General features: G+C 50.3%; 1 protein-coding gene across 1 annotated transcript in view; it reads right to left on the bottom strand.

Annotated features, from left to right (window-relative positions):
- ITGA11 (integrin subunit alpha 11) overlaps positions 1 to 13,216 on the bottom strand; it is a 37,189-nt gene extending 23,973 nt beyond the window's left edge. The window contains exons 1-5 of the mRNA XM_054272396.1: positions 12,879 to 13,216; positions 8,682 to 8,793; positions 2,278 to 2,387; positions 1,554 to 1,645; positions 1,104 to 1,218 (exon numbers count right to left, since the gene is read on the bottom strand). Of these exons, the coding sequence (XP_054128371.1) occupies positions 1,104 to 1,218; positions 1,554 to 1,645; positions 2,278 to 2,387; positions 8,682 to 8,793; positions 12,879 to 12,930 (481 nt within the window). The 5' untranslated portion in view covers positions 12,931 to 13,216. The remainder of the gene's footprint in view (positions 1 to 1,103; positions 1,219 to 1,553; positions 1,646 to 2,277; positions 2,388 to 8,681; positions 8,794 to 12,878) is intronic.
- Between the last annotated feature and the right edge of the window lie 3,736 nt (positions 13,217 to 16,952).

Raw genomic sequence — 16,952 nt, 5'->3', positions numbered from 1 at the left:
AGGAATCCTCTCTGCTGTGAAAAGATGGGATCACTTCCTAGGAATAACACTCAGCGGCATCATTTGGGATTCAGCTTTGGAATTTGATGCCGTTTAATATCATTCCACACTTCAAAGAGGAGCAGGATCCGGCTCCGCTCCTCCCGCAGAGCCGTTCCTGATCCCTGAGTCATTCCCAGCCCTGCCATGGAAAGCAAGGCGGGCATTTCCTCCCTTCCCATGAAATCCTCGGCAGCCAAAAACCCCAGAGGGGACCCCAGGGCTCGGCTCTGCAGCCGGAGCAGGAGGGATTTAAGGATTTTTTCCAGTGGGGAAAATTTCTCAGGATCATCTCAGTCTTGCTGATGTTTTACAGCATTCCTTGGTGATCCTGGATTTCGGAGATTTATCGGCTGCTCCTTCAGCCTACAGGTTTTTACAGATGAAAGAATCCATGGATTGGAGTCACTTATGGATCACTGGGATCCTCTGTGTGCCTCCATCCCATCCCGGGAATCAAGGAGAGAAGCTGACCCTGCATCCCATTAAATAAACACTTCCTAAAACTCCCTAAAATCCCAGTTATCCTTTGCAGCGAGGGCTGGAACATAATGAGGGAAGTGACACTGGGAATTCGATGATGCCTTTACTGCCTTGATCCCAAAAATCCCATTTCTCCAAGCCCCTCTTAATGCCCTGGGAATTTGGTGATGGGTTCTGCCTTTCCTGCCTTGATCCCCCTCCTGGCAAATCCCATTTTTCCCAGCCCATCTGCCCTGGGAATTAACCAACACCAGAGAGGTTCTGGACTTGGGGAATCACATCCCATGGGATGAGGAGCTCCCAGGAGCAAGATAGATTTCTGGGAATCCTTCCTAGATCCAGAAAAGGCAGGAAACTTCATTTCAACCCTCCAAAACAACATCCCAGCTCCAAATTCCCAAATTCCAACATGTTTAACTCCTGGTCAATGAGGGCTTTGTTTTGTGCAGCCAAAATGGGATTGGAGATGGGATTGGAACAGGGATTGGAGATGGGATTGGAGATGGGATTGGAGCTGGGATCAAAGCAGGGATTGGAGATGGGATGGGAGCAGGGATGGGAGCTGGGATCTTGGTCCTCACTCTGCAGAGCCGGAGCCACGGTTCTGGAGAAGCGGAAGTTGGAGTTGACGCGGGAACACATTCCCGTGGTGTAGTAGGAGCTGCCACACTCGTGCGACCACAGGGGGCTGCAGGCCTAAAAAATGGTAAAAAAGGCAGGATTTGGTTCAAAGGATCCCTTTTCTGTGGATGTGCTTTAATTTTTTTTTCCATTTTACTTAATTTAATTTAATTTTATTTTATTTTAATTACATTTTATTTTATTTTATTCTATTATATCTTATTATATTTTATTATATTTTTATATTTTTTTATATTTTATTATATTTCATCAATAAATCCCTCCAAATCTCACTCCATTCCATTAAAAACCCCCACCAAGAGGAACCTCCCAACACCTCCCTGTCCTGCCCCACGTTCCTGGTCCACATTCCCAAATTCCCAGCCCACGTTCCCAGGCATGCTGCTCACCAGGAAGCTGCTGTCCCTGGGGTTGGTGGCCAGGCTCAGGCCCAGGCGCATGTTGTCCTTGCGCTCCGACACGTTGGACAGCGTCACCCGCCCTTGGGAGAGAGGCTGGCATCAGGGACATGCCCGGGAAATTTGGAATGCCCCTGGAATCTCTGGAGGAACTGGGAATTGTGTGCTGGAGAGGAATCTTCACTTCAGGTTTTGGGGATTTTTGGAAGGTAAGAAAAAAGTTGGAAAAATTGGAATTTTTCCTAGATGAACAACCAAGGAAGGAAAATTTTTTTGGAAATGAGGCTGGAAGCTGGAGAGGAAAAAATCCTTCGAAGGGCTCAGCTCCTGATCCTGGATTCCCAGGGAATCCCTGTTTTTTCCAGAGATTGGGAACAGCCCCCAGGGCAGCCCTGTCAGTCCCAAATGGGATTGGTCACTGAGCTGTGTCCCAAATCCTGATCCAACTGTTCCGCTGGAAAACACAGCTCCCCATGAGCCAGAGCTCCCCCTCTGGGAAGCAAACTGGGAATCATGGAATAATTTGGGCATTTAAAGCCCATCCACTGCCACCTTCCACCATCCCAGGGTGCTCCAAGCCCCATCCAACCCGGCCTTGGACATTTCCAGGGATCCAGAGGCATCTCTGGGAATTCCACCCTCCCAGGGAGGAATCCCTCCCCAATATCCCGTTTTCCAGGGATAATTTGGGATGTCAGGGACTGGAACGCCATACCCAGGTTGAGCTTGGTGCAGTTTCCGTGGTTGTCACTCAGCACTGGACACTTGTAGACGTCTCCGGTTTTCTGCTGCCCGTTGGATTCGTACGGAGCTCCCACCACCAGCCTGCGGAAAACACGGATCCGTCAGCACCAGGACAATGGGAATTCCCTGGGAAAAATCCCCTCAGCCACAGTTCCCAGGTTTGGGAGTGGCAGCAAAGGGCCCCAGCTTCAGTGGAAGGAAAGCTTCTCCTTCTCTTCCCTTTGGAGCAGCAAAAAGTTGGGGATGTGACTCTGCCACCTGGAATTATGGAATTCATTCCCATCAGCCGCAAGGAACGGATTCGTGGCAGGGAGAGAGGGATCCAAACCCATCTGGAAGCACAGGGAGGAGCAGGGAAGCAGCTCCAGGGCGGCACCAAATCCCTCAGAACCATTATGGATTGTCCCTTCTCTCCACTGCCTATGGAGGAGCCTTTCCACAGGGTCATGGAATGGTTTGGGATGGAAGGGACCTTAGGGATCATCTCATCCCAACACCTTCCATGGGCAGGGGCACCTCCCTCTTCATTCCCAGAACATCTCCAGGACATGGATATGGATGCAGGATTCCAGCAGGACCAGAAGGAATAACAAGGAGCTGGTGGAGCGCTTCCAGCAAATCCCACTGGGATCCACAAGGAATTTTTCCCCAGAAAATCCTGGAATAGGGGATTTGCTCCAACCCGTAGCTGTTATGAACAGCCCTGAGCTGAACATTGGGATCTCCCGGGGTGGGTGAGGAAATTGGGAAGGAATTTTCCCAGGGAAAACCCTGGAAAAGGGAATTTTTTCCAAGCTGGGGTTGTTACGAGCACTGGGAGATGAACATTGGGATCTCCAGTGGAGGGAAGGAATTTTCCCCAGGAAAACCCCAGAGAAGGGAATTTGCCCCAGGCTGGAGTTGCTCCGAACTTTGGGATCTCCAGTGGACATCGGGAATTTTCCTGCTCTCCAAAAGAAGGGAGCTGCTAAATCCCATTCCACAGCAAGGACACCAACTTCCAGCTGAGATATTTTTGGGACATCCAAACATTTTTCCCACTTTTTCTTGACCACAGCAACCCAAAAGCAGGAAGAGTGCAGGACCTAAGGAATCCATCCCTTCTTTCCAGGCTATCCCAAAAATCCTCATCACTATGAGTTGATGGCAAATCCCGCTCCCAAAATAAATGGGATTTTTTTATTATTATTTTTTAGCTTCCCAAAAAAAACCCTATGGATGCAACCGTCCCAGTCTGGATCTCCAGATAAACAGGAGCTCTTTTGTTCCACAGGGCCCTTCCCAGCAGCTGGAAAAGCCACCGGCACAGATGTTCCCTGTTAGACCAGGAATTGTCATTCCTTAAAAATGTTGCCGCTCCAAAGACAAACATCCCATTCTTTTATCCCAAACCGGAATCGCTCCCCCAAGGAAAAGCTCCCGAATCCAAGGATTCTCATGGAAACACTTCCTGAATTACGGCTTAATGTGGGAATTCACCACGGGAAAATCATCTCCAGCTGGAGCTGTCCTCAACAGCATCCAGGAAAATCTGGGATTTTTCAGGAATTTGCTCATTTTCCCGAAGCTTTCCTACACTCTCATTTGGTGGAGAGGAGGGAAAAGATGGAAGATCAGGAAGGGGAATGGGAAATCCTTGAGGATGAGGAGTAATAAAGGTGGTGGCTCCTTGGAAAATGGGGATGTCCTGGTGTAATTCCCAATTCCCAAGGAACTTCAGGTACACGGAACTTCATTAACTTCTGGGAGCAGCTCCAGCTTGATGTGCCCCCCATCCTGCAGGGAATCCTCTTGGAGACTTTTCCATGAATGAATATTCCCATATTAATGTGATCACATCACCCATTAATAATTATTCCCCAAAAAACAGCGAGTTTGGGGTTGGATCATCCCTTTGGGATGACGAGGCAGACCCAAAGGAAACCCAAACATTCCCAGATTTTGCCATGAATGAGGAGCAGCTGCAGAGCTCCCGAAGCCGGAATTCTGGTCTCCCAAAAAACAATGGAATTGTTTTCCCTTTTTGGTTAAATGGGAATGATTAATCAGCTGGAGCTGTCAAATCCTCATGGAAACATGGCAGCTTGGGGAAAAAGGCTTTTCCAGCTGTTTGGAAGGTGTTTTTAGGGATGCTGCTCCACTCTTCCTTTACTTGGAAATTTGGGCTAGAAATCCTGGATTTTTCCTTCCAAAAAACCAAAAAAAATCAGGAATTTGGGATGGGTTGTCCCAAATTCCCAAAAATATCCAAATGATCCAGCTCATCCCAAGAAAACTGGAGCATCCTGCTATAGAAGGGAGGCATTCCTGGTTTTTTCCAAGCTTTCCCCCCCACACATCCTGGGATCATCCCAAATCTCCCGATTTTTCCCTGGATCCCCAAGAGGGAAGCAGCTCCTGCATCACAACTTGGCCAAAAAATGAGACTTTGAAAGAAAATCAGAACCAAACAATTCCTGCCTCGCCTCCCTCTCCGTTCCCTGCTCCCGGAGAAAACAAAGGGAAAAAAACCAACAGGGATTAAGTGGGAAAAGCTCTGACTGCTCCAAGCTGTCTGAGGATGGATTTTTAACTTTCATCCCCAAAAAAATAAGGAGAGAAAAAGCAGGAATGCCCCAGAATATTGCTCTGCAAGCAAAGCCCAGTGCTGCGTCCTGATTCCAAATTTTCCAGCCAGGCTGGGAATGGGATGTGTCCATGCCTGCAGGCTGGGAAAGGCTCCAAACCAGCAAAATCCAGGAATTCTGGAATGGTTTGGGTGGGAAAAACCTTAAAGCTCATCCCATTCCACCCCTGAGCTCCAGGCCCTGATCCTGAACAATCCCAGTCCGAGCCTGGGTGAAGGGAAAAGGAGGAGGGGGAAAAAAAAAAGAGGGAAAAATCTTCTGGCTGGATTGAAAGCCAGAATTGTGCTGATCTGGAAAAACACTTCCAGGGGTTTCTGTTTTCCAGCTCCTGCCAGAGGTTTTCTTGGCTGGGATTCTCCCGTGGCTTGGCCGCCGCCGGAGCGCTTGGAATATTTTGGTGGAAGCGCAGAAAATTCCATAATGTCTGCCCCCAGCTCTCCCTCCCACCTTAGGATGCAGGATCTGCAGCAGCCCACCCTATTCCCTGTTTTTTGGGGGGGATTTTCCCTCTTTTTGGCCTCATTTTCAATAAAATCATGGAATGGTTTGGGTCATTCCAGCCCCACTTCCAGAGATTGCTCCCAGCTGGATTTGAACATTCCAAGGATGGGGTGGCAAAAAATCTGGGAATCAACAGTGGTTCTGAAGGAGAAGGGTTTGTTTGGGGTGGAAGTGGGAGATTGGGAAAAGCCACCTGGGAAATTCCCAGTTTTCTTGGGAATCTCCAGAGGGAAGCTGGAGATCCCACAGGACCCTGTGGATACAGATCCCAGAACGGTTCCATGGAAAATCCCAGCTGAGCCAAAAACACGGAGAGGCCTTGCTTGGAAACATCTCCTTAACATCCCAAAAAATGAGGGGAAAAAACCCTGGGAAAAACAGGAATGTGGCATTCCTGCTGCCCAGGGTATTCCAGAGTTCCTCGGGCTGCCTTTCCTCCCATTATCCGCTGTTTTCTGGGATTTGGGGTCTGGATTTGTCACTGCTGCCTGTCCCCATCTGTGCCCTTCTCCAGGATTCCTTGGAAAAGGAACTTTGGGATGCTCCCAGGGAGGAGATTTGGGATCAGAACTTCCCTTTGGATAAGTGGGATACGAGGTTGGGATAGGGAAAGCTCCCCAGGAGCATCCAGCATCCCAAAAATTTCAGGAATCAGCTCCGAGTGTCCCTCTCCAGGATTCCTTGGAAAAGGAGCTCTGGGATGCTCCCGGCCACAGCTCCTGGAATGATGGGAAGCATCCTGGACAAACACTCGGAAGGGGGAGATGAAAGATGAAGGGAATTTTTTCCCCTTTTTCCCTGCTCTTGAACCTCCAGGAAGATTCTTCCCAAAATTCCATGAGATTCCAGGTTGTGTTTGCCCCAAACATCCAGGAGCTCTCCATTCCCATGGCAGCTTCCAGGTTTTAAGGGATACACATCCCATTTGTGGGAATTCTGCTCATTATTCCCAAAGAAATCCATCCACAGCGTCCAACATGCTGGGACTTGGGATTCGAACCTTCCAAAACTCTTTTCATCCTTCCAGGAATTCCTTCTCTTTATCCCAAAATTCCTCACAGGTCATTTCGTCCCAGCAGCACAGGGAGTTCCCATTTTTCCCCAAAACCCCCAGTTTGAACACTGGGAATGCTCCGATCCCGCAATTCCAGGTCCCCCTTTCCCTGCCATTCCATGGAGCTCCGGTGGTTTTTGGGATGAATTCCAGGCACCTGCTGTCATCTTTTCCATCCCTGCTTGGAGAAGGCAGCTCCAGCTCCACGGAAAAGATGGAAAAAGTGTGGAAAAGGAGGTCTGGAAACCCCACACTGCTCTGGAAAATGCCGGAGCAAAATCAAAATCAAATCCCACATGGATGAGCTTTTCCAGCCTTAAATATCCAAGTGGAATTTTTTCCCCCTCAGAGTTTAATAACCCGAATTTTTTCCTCACGGATTTTCCTCATGGATTTTCCGCTCTCTGGGATGCACTTCCATGAGTCTGGGTGGCTCCTTGAAAAGTCTGGAAAAGGAGAAAATTCCCAACTTCCAAAAATACCCGGAAAATCCAATCTGTTTGGAGCCACTCCAATCTTCCTTTAGAAATATATGGAAAAAAACATAAACACAGAATTCTTGGAATCTGTTCCCAAACAATTCCCGGCAGCCAAAAGCAGCATTAAAAGGCTCAGACTGAAGGAGAGGTGCCAAAATCCTCGGATTCCGCGCTTGGAATTTGGCAGCTGGATCCCGGCACATCCATGGCCGGGATTCTGAGAGAACCCCGGAGTCTCAGCTGTATTCCAGTGGATTGTGTGGAATTCCTCGGGATGGGATTGGAAGATGCCCAGCACGAATTGGGGTTTCAGGACATTCCCTTTCCTTCCGTGTCCTGCTAGCTCCTGGAATTATCCGGCATCTGGAATTATCCAGGTCCTGGAATTCTGATCCTGCTCCCTCTGCACATTCATGTTTTTTATTCCAGAGGTTTATGGTTGCTCCCACATTTCTCCATTTTTCACTGTGTCCACATTTTTCCCTTGGAATTTTTTCCCGCTCAGTTGCAGATTCCAGCAGCGTTGTCCTGAATTTTAATGTCCATATCCATCCATAGGATCCCTCTGGAAAAATTCCATTTTTCCAAGCAGAGGAACCAACAGGAGGGAAAACTAGAGGTGGATCCTGTGGATGTTGGCAGGAAAAGTTGGGAAAAGAAGCCAGGGATGGTCTTTGGTCCTGCTTGGAAAAGCAGGAAAAAATTCCCAGTTTCCAGGGAATTCAGCCCTTGGCCACCCCACCAGTGGTGGTGGCATGGAAAAATGGGATAAGAGATCCCAAAATCCCCGGAATTGCAGCCCCTCAGCTGGGATGGAGCTAAAACAACTCCTATGGATACAACCAGGATGAGAATATCCCCAAAATTGGGATTTTCCAGCAATTTCCCTCAGAATCCCAGGAAATACTGAACTCCCAGCTTTTATACCAAGGCATCAGCCCTTCCATAGGATGCAGAATTCCAATGGGAAAAACTCCCAGTCCTGGTGGAAAACAGGGTGGGAGCCATGGAAAGAGAGACTCCGACTTCCCAAACTTCTGTGGAATGGGAATCTCAGGCTCAGGACACAGGAGGGTTTTCCAAAAGTGGCAAAGGTTGGATTCTGGAGTTCCAGGAGTATCCACTGCATTAATTATGGGATTAAGCCTGATTCATCCACCTGAGGGGCAGATCATGAATTCCAGGGAATTCCATGGGCTTTGGAGCATCCAGATGTGCTCCTGGAATGCGCCAAAGGTCTCTGCCAACATCTGGGTGGGATCCCCTGGGATTCATTCCCCTGGGATCAGCCCTGGGATTCAACCCTGGGATTGGCCCTGGCATCAGCCAAACCCACACCAAAATCCCAAACCTGAGCCAATCCCAGGCTCATCCCACATTCCCAACGGATCGATTCTCCAGGCCCTGGCTCCTCCATGCAAACATTAAAAAACAGGATGGACTGGACCCAAATTCCAGATGGGATTCCAGCCCCGGGGGGCTCCAAGGAATCGTGATCCAGCCAGGACACCTCCTTCCCAAATTCCCAATATTCCCTTATCCCACCCAAAATTCCTCTTTTTTTAAGGAAAACCTTTCCTTCATTCAGCATCTCCAAGAGCAACCTCATCCTGGCCCAGCAATTCCTGGGAATTCTGGAGGAGATTTGGGGTGGGTTGGTGTAATTCCCAACGAAGTTCCCGCTGGAATTCCCGGTTTTCCAGAGCCCACTCACCATTTCTTGCCGCCGATGTCGTGCTGCTGCACCGTGTATCCAAAAAAAGATTCCCTGGATCCCGCGATGATCTGGGGCCTCTTGGTGTCGATGTTGAAGGAATTCCCGAATCCTGGGGGAAAAAAAAGGGAAGGATCCATCAGCCAAAAATCTGGAAAACACAAATTCCGCATGGATGAACTCAGAATTCCGAAATCTCGGAAAGGTTCCAGCCATGGAATTATTCCAATCCCAGCCCCGCTCCGGGTGCTCCCACTTGGGGTTGGATTCAACAATTCCAGAGGTGCTTCCAACCTCTCCCATCCTGGGAAAGCTGCTCCTGAATTTTTGAAGATTCTGGGATGGGTTGATCCCATTCCCATCCCAGGCAGGATGGGAATTCCAAAGCATTCCAGCCCCGCCTCATCTGCAGCTTCCCAAAATTCCGCTCTCCATCCTGGAGTTCCCAGGGAATATCCAGCCCTGGGGATGGAGCTTGGAGCTCATTTAGGATTCAGAATTCCAGGAATTCAGCCCATTCCCAGCCCTCAACAGCTCATCCTGGGAACTCCCTGGAGCCAGGATGGGAAGGGGAAGAAGAAAGGAGCTCCTCCCTCTGGAATCCACGGATTCAGCCACTTCCATGGGGATCATGGGATGGCATCCATGGAAAAGGGATCCTGGCCAATCCTGAGGGTTTTCCCAAGGATCCAAAGCTGGATTCCCATTCCCTGTGGGAGCAGGAGCTGAGCAGAGGCAGCTCCAGAGGGGGATATCCCTAAGGATGGAATTCCAGCTGGGACAGGGCGATTTTTGGGATTGGTCCTTTCCCTCTGGAAAACGCCGCTTCCCACAGAGCAGCAGGAGCAGGATCCACGGCATCCCAATCCCAGGATTCTGGTGCCCACAGGGGACAAATTCCAGAGAAATTACCTTCAGCAAAATTTGGGGAATTCTCTGGCAGCTCCTCCCTGTGCCTGGAGCCAGATCCAGGTGGGAAATTGGGAAATCAGGAATTGCCCCAGGAGTGGGAGTCTTGGGAATGCTGGAGATGCCATCCATGGGAACAGAGGGACACGGCCCAAATTCCAGGCTAGAGCAGCAGGATGGACACGGATAACCAGGATATCCCAGACTGGATTCCCTGGATCCTGCTGGATGCTTCATTCCAAGAAAAACCTTGGAATCCTCCTCCAGCACTGGGACGGGATGCTCAGTTTGGAATTTCTCAGGACATAAAGGAGCTGTCAGCAGGAAAATTTGGCACTGCTGCTTCCCAGGTGGAAAAATGCAGGATGGGAATGTTTGGATAGGCAGGAATGTCGGAGAAAAAGGGAATGTTTGGAATCCTAGGAACAAACCCGCTCCTGGAGCATGGAATGGAGGAATCCGGCCACGGATTCTGAGGAGAAGGAGCTTCCAAATGATCCAGAAAGAAATTCTAGAAAGCCAGGATAAAAAAACCCCAGGAGACGGGGATGAGAGCCAAGATATTTTGTGGAGCGTTGACCTCATTTCACATCCCAAAGAAATGAAAACCTCGGGAGAGAGGGAAGCTGGGATTGGCCATGGAATGATGGGAAAGGGAAAGGGGGAAGGGCATCAGAGCACTCTGGAATCAGAGGGAATTTTGGGAACTTTGGATTCTCAGGAAGAAATTCTGGGATCTGGAAGTGTCTTGGATGCAGAGGAAGTGTTGGAGAGGATGGGATGGATTTTCCTCTTAATTTTCCTGGATTTTGCACTGCACACCCCCAAGCTGAGGATTTTTGGGAATGGGAACACAGGGACAAATTGGAGAATCCCATTCCATGGTTTAGGATAAAACTCCAGAAAAGGAACAAAAATAAATGAACAGAAATATTCCATGAAATGGAATATCTCTGGGAAAACAGGGAGGAGAGCTGGGAATCTCAATCCCAGGGAAGCAAAAAAACTGGGAGAGAGGATTCCAAGCAACGGATGGAACCTCAAAACTCTGACAGAAAGAAAGGAATAAAATAAATATTTGGAATATTCCAACCGGGAATATTCCAACTGGCTCCGGCTGAAATGGGAATTTTAGGAGAGGTTATCCAGGAGATTTGGGAGCCAGAGAGATTTTCCTGCTGGGAATCAGGAAAATCTGAAACTTCCCCTCTTTGGTCACTATCCCAAAGGAGCGACCAGAAGCTCCAGGTTTTCCTTGGAATTCCGAGGGCAGGTAACCTCAAATTCCTCCTTTTCTCTGGAGCTCCTGGAGCACCCAAACTTTTGATTCTTGTCAAGGAAAATATGGGGAAACAAGAAAATCTTTGGGAAAGAAGGATGGGAATAAAATCCACCTTTCCTGCCAGGGTAAAAATCAGCATAGAAAGAAGTCCTGGAAGGGAAATGTCTGGGATGGGGATGATTCCAAAGGCCCCAGCACCAGGAAAAAAATGGGGAAAAACTGGGAGAGAGAAGGGGGGGAAACTGGGGGAAAAAATTGGAAAAACTGGGGGGGAAAATGGGAATAAAGGGGGGGGAATGGGGGGGGGGGGAGGAATTGGAAAAACTGGGGGGAAAATTTGGAAAACCTGGGGAGAAGAGGGGGAAATTCCCCTGCCTGAATCCTTTGGGGTTCCCATCTGGAAAAGGAACTCTGGGAAGTGCCTGGAAGCATTCCCATGATTCCCAACCCTGGTTCTGCTTCCATGAAAATTTGGGGCTGGGTTTTGCTGCTTTTGTCCCAGAGTTTTCTGATTCCCCAGAAGAATATCCCAGTTTTTCTTGGACTGTCAGGAAAATCCAGGTTTTTTCCCTGGCTTCCAGCACTGCCCGAGCTCAGGGTGGAATTCCTGGAGAGGGAAAATTGAGCTGAACAAGGAAAACTTTCTAAAGGATAAAGAAATTTTGGGAAAATATCTCTGGGAAGCAGCAGGGTGGGCTTGAATTCCTGGGAATCCAAGGGAATGCTGCCAGGTCCCAGAGTCTGTCATTGGCTTTGGGGAAAATCTTGGGATTTGGATGGGAAGGCCGGGAATGCTGGGGATGAACAGAAGCTCAGTCATCCTGGAACATTCCTGCCTTCCCACAAAATTGTTTCCCAAAAAAAACCCCATTCCTGCTCTCCCAAAAATTGTTTCCCAAAGCTCCGGAGGGGCTTTGCTACAGCAGGACCTTGTGCTTCCGGAATTCCCACAAAATCCCTGGATCCAGAAACATCCAGGGACAGAATGGAAATCCTTGAGGGAAAATTCACGGCCAGAAAAATCCATGGATAGGGGGAAAAAAAAAAACGGGAGAGAAGAGAGAAAATCAAGGAATGTTTCATCCCAGGGAGCAAATTCAAGGATCATTTCCACACATCCCAAGGCAGAATTCCCAAATCCCCTTTCCACCATCCCCCCTTTACGGACCAGCACCGTGTCCATGGGGGAATTTCCCGGGAATCTGGCAAATCCCAGGATTTTTCCAACATCCCATTCCGGAGCCACATCCATGCCTCCATGCACACATGGATCCAATTATTTCAGGAAAAGCAGCTCGGCCGCGGCTCCCTTGAAAGGATCCCGCGGCAGAAAGGGAAAAATAAATCCCAAAAAAGCGCCAATCCCATAAAAACCCCGAGCAGGCTGGCGCGTTTTCCAGCAGGAAGTTTGGGAATGTTTGCAGCTGGAGGAGGCGCGAGCCGGTGGCCGAGCTCCTGGCAGTGGGGAAAAGCGCTTTTTCCCGAATTTTTTCCCGATTTTTTCCCCCGTTTCCCTCCCGCTTTGGCGGCTCCCGGCGCCGGTGGATTCCAGATGGGATTAAAGCAGGAATGGGGAGTCGCTTTTCCCAAAGAAAAAGCTGTGGAAAAAGCAGGAAAAAATCCATCCCAGCCCCCCGGGGCAGAACGGGAGAAGCCGCAGGATCGGCTCCTGGAATTAAACTCCGCCTAAAGCCTCTCCTAAATTTAACCCCGAGCTTTCCCCGTTTTCCAACGGGGCAAACCTCAGAAAAGCTGGATTTCGGGAAAAGGGAGCTTTCCTTTCCCCCAGCATCCGATCCTTTGGGATTATCCCGATTAATCCTGCTGCAAGGCCGATGAGGGATCGGGAATTTCCCCGGAATTCCGGGATCTCCATCCCTTTCCAGCAGCCTCCAGCTCCCTCCCGCTCCCGGCAAAACTTTTCCAAGAGCCGCCTGAAGGTTTCTCCGGCGCTTTTCCCAAGGCATTCCCGGTTTTTTGGGGGGTGGATTGGGACGGGCACTCACCGGGCAGGAGGCAGAGGGAGCAGGCCAGGAGAATCCCGCTGGGAATATCCATGGAATCGCCGGCTGCCGCAATCCCCGCTGCCGAGCATCGGCGGGACTGGGAGCTCCGAGCCCAGATCCCGTCCCTTATCCCAAACTTTTCCCGGCTCCCTGACAGCGGGAGAGCGCTGGGAGGGAGTGGGAGGGACCGGGGAACGGGGAGGAGGGAAAGGATGGCAATGGGGACGGCCCTTTCCAGCCGGGACACCCCTTTAGGGAGCGGATTCCAGGTGGGAATTCCAGCCTGGAATCGGCTGCGCCAACCGGGAATTCCAGCCGGGAATCAGCTGTGCCAGTCGGGAATTCCCACCTGGAATCCTGGGATGAGGCGCAGCAGGAAAGGATGGGAATGGGGGCAGCATCCTCCAGGCCGTGCCACCCTTTAGGAAGTGGATTCCAGCCGGGAATTCTACCTGGAATCAGCCGTGCCAGTTGGGAATTCCGATCTGGAATCAGCTGTGCCAGTCAGTAATTACAGCCTGGAATCAGCTGTGCAAACCTGGAATTGCAACCTGGAATCGGGGCTGTGCCAGCCGAGAATTCCAACCCGGAATCAGCTGTGCCAACCTGGAATTGCGACCTAGAATCAGCTGTGCCAGCCGGGGATTCCAATCTGGAATCAGCTGTGCCAGCCGGGGATTCCTACCTGCAATTGGCTGTGCCAGCCGGGAATCAGGACTGTGCCAGCTGGGAATGCCCACCGGGAATGGGGGTTGTGATGGATCCTAGGATTACCCTCCCAAAATGCCGTCATGGATCCTTGGATCTGCTCCCCAAAATTCTGGGGTGAGTCCTGGGATCTGCTCCCAAAATCCTAGGAAGAATTCTGCATGCAGCTCCCCTAAAATGTTGGGATGGATATTGGGATTTCTCCCCCAAAATTTCCATGGAGTGAATCCAGGGATCAGCCTCCCAGCTTCCCGTGGCCTCTCCTGGTGGGATCCCACAGGGATGGGAAGGGTTTCAAGGTGCCCAGGTGTCACCTCCTCTGGGAAAAGAGGGGGGAAAACTGGGGAAAAAAGGGGATAAAAACCTGGGAAGAAAAGTGAGGGGAAGCCGGGAAGAAAATAAAGGAAAAACTGAAAAGAAAGGGAGGAAAAACATGGGAGAGACAGGGGAGAATTTGGGAGGGAGAGGGGGGAAATCTGGGGGAAAATAAAAAAAACTGGGAGAGGGGAGGAGAAAACAGGGAATGTTTCATCCCAGGGAGCGAGTTCAGCTGGATGCAGATCCGGGAATGACATCAGCCATTCCCAAAGGGAAGATCCCGTGTTTTTCCCAGATTAAAATCCTTGGATGACTCCTCAGAAACCCTGGAGGAGGAGGCTGCTCCGGCCGCGTGCTCCCAGCTGACCGCTGGATCCAGGAAAAGCTTTTGTTTATCTGGAAATACCTCTGGATAGCAGGAATTCCTCATGGAATCATGGAATGGGGAGGTCGTCCCATTCCAATCCCTCTCCATGGGTGGGAATGGCACCCACAAATCCCTGGATCCAAATCCCAGCTCCTCCAAATCCCAAAGGACTTTGTGCTTCCATCCTGACCTTCCTTCCCTATTTTTTGGGATCATCCCGGGAGGTTTTCCGGATTTTTCCAGGCTCCAGCTGTTCCTGCAGCAAGTCCTTGATCCTGACCTGTGGGAGGCATCTGGCCTTGGATGCGGCTGCCTCGGGAGTTTGGGAAGAACCAGGCTGGAAACCAGGAATGTAAACACAGGCTGGGAATGACAACAAATTCCCAAATTCCCAGATTTCAGCGCAGGAGGAGCTGGGGAGGGGGGCCATGCAGGGATTTTATTCCACTCCAGAGGATTTTCCCATTTCCCAGGGAAAGATGGATGCTCAGGAACAGCAAACCCCACTCCAGAGATGGATTTGGGATTGGGATTTGTCCCTCTGGATACCTGGGAGCAGCTCCAAGCTGGAGCACGTGGATCCCTCATTCCCAATCCAGCAGCTCCGCTGAGCTCAGAGCTCCAGAGAGTTGCTCCAAAAAAAAAGTTGGAAGCAGAATTCCAGCCTCTCCCACAGCATCAGCTCTTCCCAGAGCCAGGAAAACAGGGAAGCAGAATTCCAGCCTCTTCCACACAGGAAAACAGGGATCAGCCCCACCTCAGATACTGGGATGGATCCTAGGATTATCCTCCTAAAATTCTGGGATGGATCCTTGGATCTGATCCCCAAAATTCTGGGAAGGATCCTTGGATCTGATCCGCAAAATTCTGGGGTGAGTTCTGGGATCTGCTCCCCAAAATTCTGGGGTGAGTCCTGGGATCTGCTCCCAAAATTCTGGGAAGGATTCTAGATGTAGCTCCCCTAAAATGTTGGGATGGATCTTGGGATTTCCCCCCCAAAATGCTGGGGTGAATCCAGGGATCAGCCTCCCAAATCCTGGGATGGATCCTGGAATCAACTTCCCAAAAATTGTGGGGTGGACCCTGGATTCAGAGTTCCCAAAATTCTGGGGTGGCTCCCAGAAAATGGGCTGGGAATGGCAGATGGGGGGTGGAAATCTTGGGAATTCTGTTGGGAATGAGGAGCTCCCATCACGGCCCTTTCCAAGCCCTGCTCCCATTCCTGGGAATTGTGGGAATCCTTGGCTCAGTGGGAGGCACTGGGGGGGTCCTGATCCCCTCCCTGTCATCCCAAGGAAATTTGGGAATGCTCCTGGAGCGAGGGGAAAACCAGGAGCTGAGCCAAAGGTGTCGGGTTTGCCTTTAAAATTCCTGGTGGAGCCAAGTGCCGAACTCATCCATCAAACATCGGATCCAGGCATGGAAAACGCTCCTTCAGTTCCCTGGGCTGGCTTCCAACAGGATTCCTGCCAGGAGCCTTTTCCATGCTCCCCTCCGGCTGTTTTCCGAGCTGCCACCAGATCCCAGAGTTTCCAAATCCAGCTATTCCCCAGCAGACGGGAATGGGGCAGCCGTGAATTCCCTTTTCATGGAATTCCATATCCATGCAGGAGCCTGGGAAGCCCCAGGATGAGGAGGGGTGGGAGAGGAGCCCCCAGTGGAATTCCAGATGTTCAGGCTGGATTCCCACCAGGAGACTCCGTGCTGCCCTCATTCCCATTCCAGGGACACCGCTCCCTATAGATGAATTGTGGAATAACTCTGGAAAACTCTGGGAATTTCCTGGAAGCTCCCACAGCTCAGGGAGTCCACGGGATCCAAGCACTGTTGTGTTGGGAATATCCCCCATAAACCTGAATGTTGGTGCACGATTTATCCCAAATTTTTTTCCCACTTTTCCCCCTCTGATTCCTGGAGCTTCATCCGTTGGCATTGGAAAAAAGAGAGGAATTGCGTCGGATAATTCCAGGGGGTCACCACAATTCTCAGTCCATGAAGGATGTTGGGAAAATGTTGGATTTGGGAACGGGGACGGAGCAGAGCCACCCACACGGGGAGATTCCCACCTGAGTCCGCCTGGATTCCATGGAATTTTTATAATCTCCTTGGATTTTCCCATTAATCCCTCATTTAATCCTCTCCTTCTGGGGTTTCCTGGGATCCCACAGCTTCCCCTTCCTCCATCCTGCTGCTTTTTCCACTTCCAAATAAATCCGGATGGGAAGAAAATAAGGAAGCTGGGATAGGCACTAAATATAGATACACAATAATTATGGAATCCTGGAATAGTTTGGATGGGAATGAACCTTAAACCCATCCCATTCCATGGCCAGGGACAATTTCCACTATCCCAGGTGGCTCCAAGACTCATCCAACCTGTTCTTGGACACTCAGATTCCTCAAATTCCTCTCTTTTCCTCCAAAATCTCTTCCCTGGATCTCTTGCCTTGCTCCCTTTCCATCATCCTCTCCCAAGCTTTTCCCATCCCATGGAATCCACACTCCATCTCCAGGAATTCCCAATCCTGGTGGTCTCCAGAGGATTGGAAGCCGAGGCCACCACTTGAAATTGGGAATTTCAGCTCCCACTGGGAGGAGCTGCCTCGTCTCCGATCCTTTCACCCCTTGGAATTTTCGTTTGTGCTCCACATTCACTTCATACTTGGAATGAGTCAAGGCGG

Source organism: Melozone crissalis, unplaced genomic scaffold (assembly GCF_028551555.1).
Source record: "Melozone crissalis strain CALT ecotype California unplaced genomic scaffold, PUWL_Pcris_2 ptg000014l_1, whole genome shotgun sequence".
In the NCBI taxonomy this organism is placed as follows: domain Eukaryota; kingdom Metazoa; phylum Chordata; class Aves; order Passeriformes; family Passerellidae; genus Melozone; species Melozone crissalis.
This window is presented reverse-complemented; position numbering and strand designations above follow the sequence as displayed.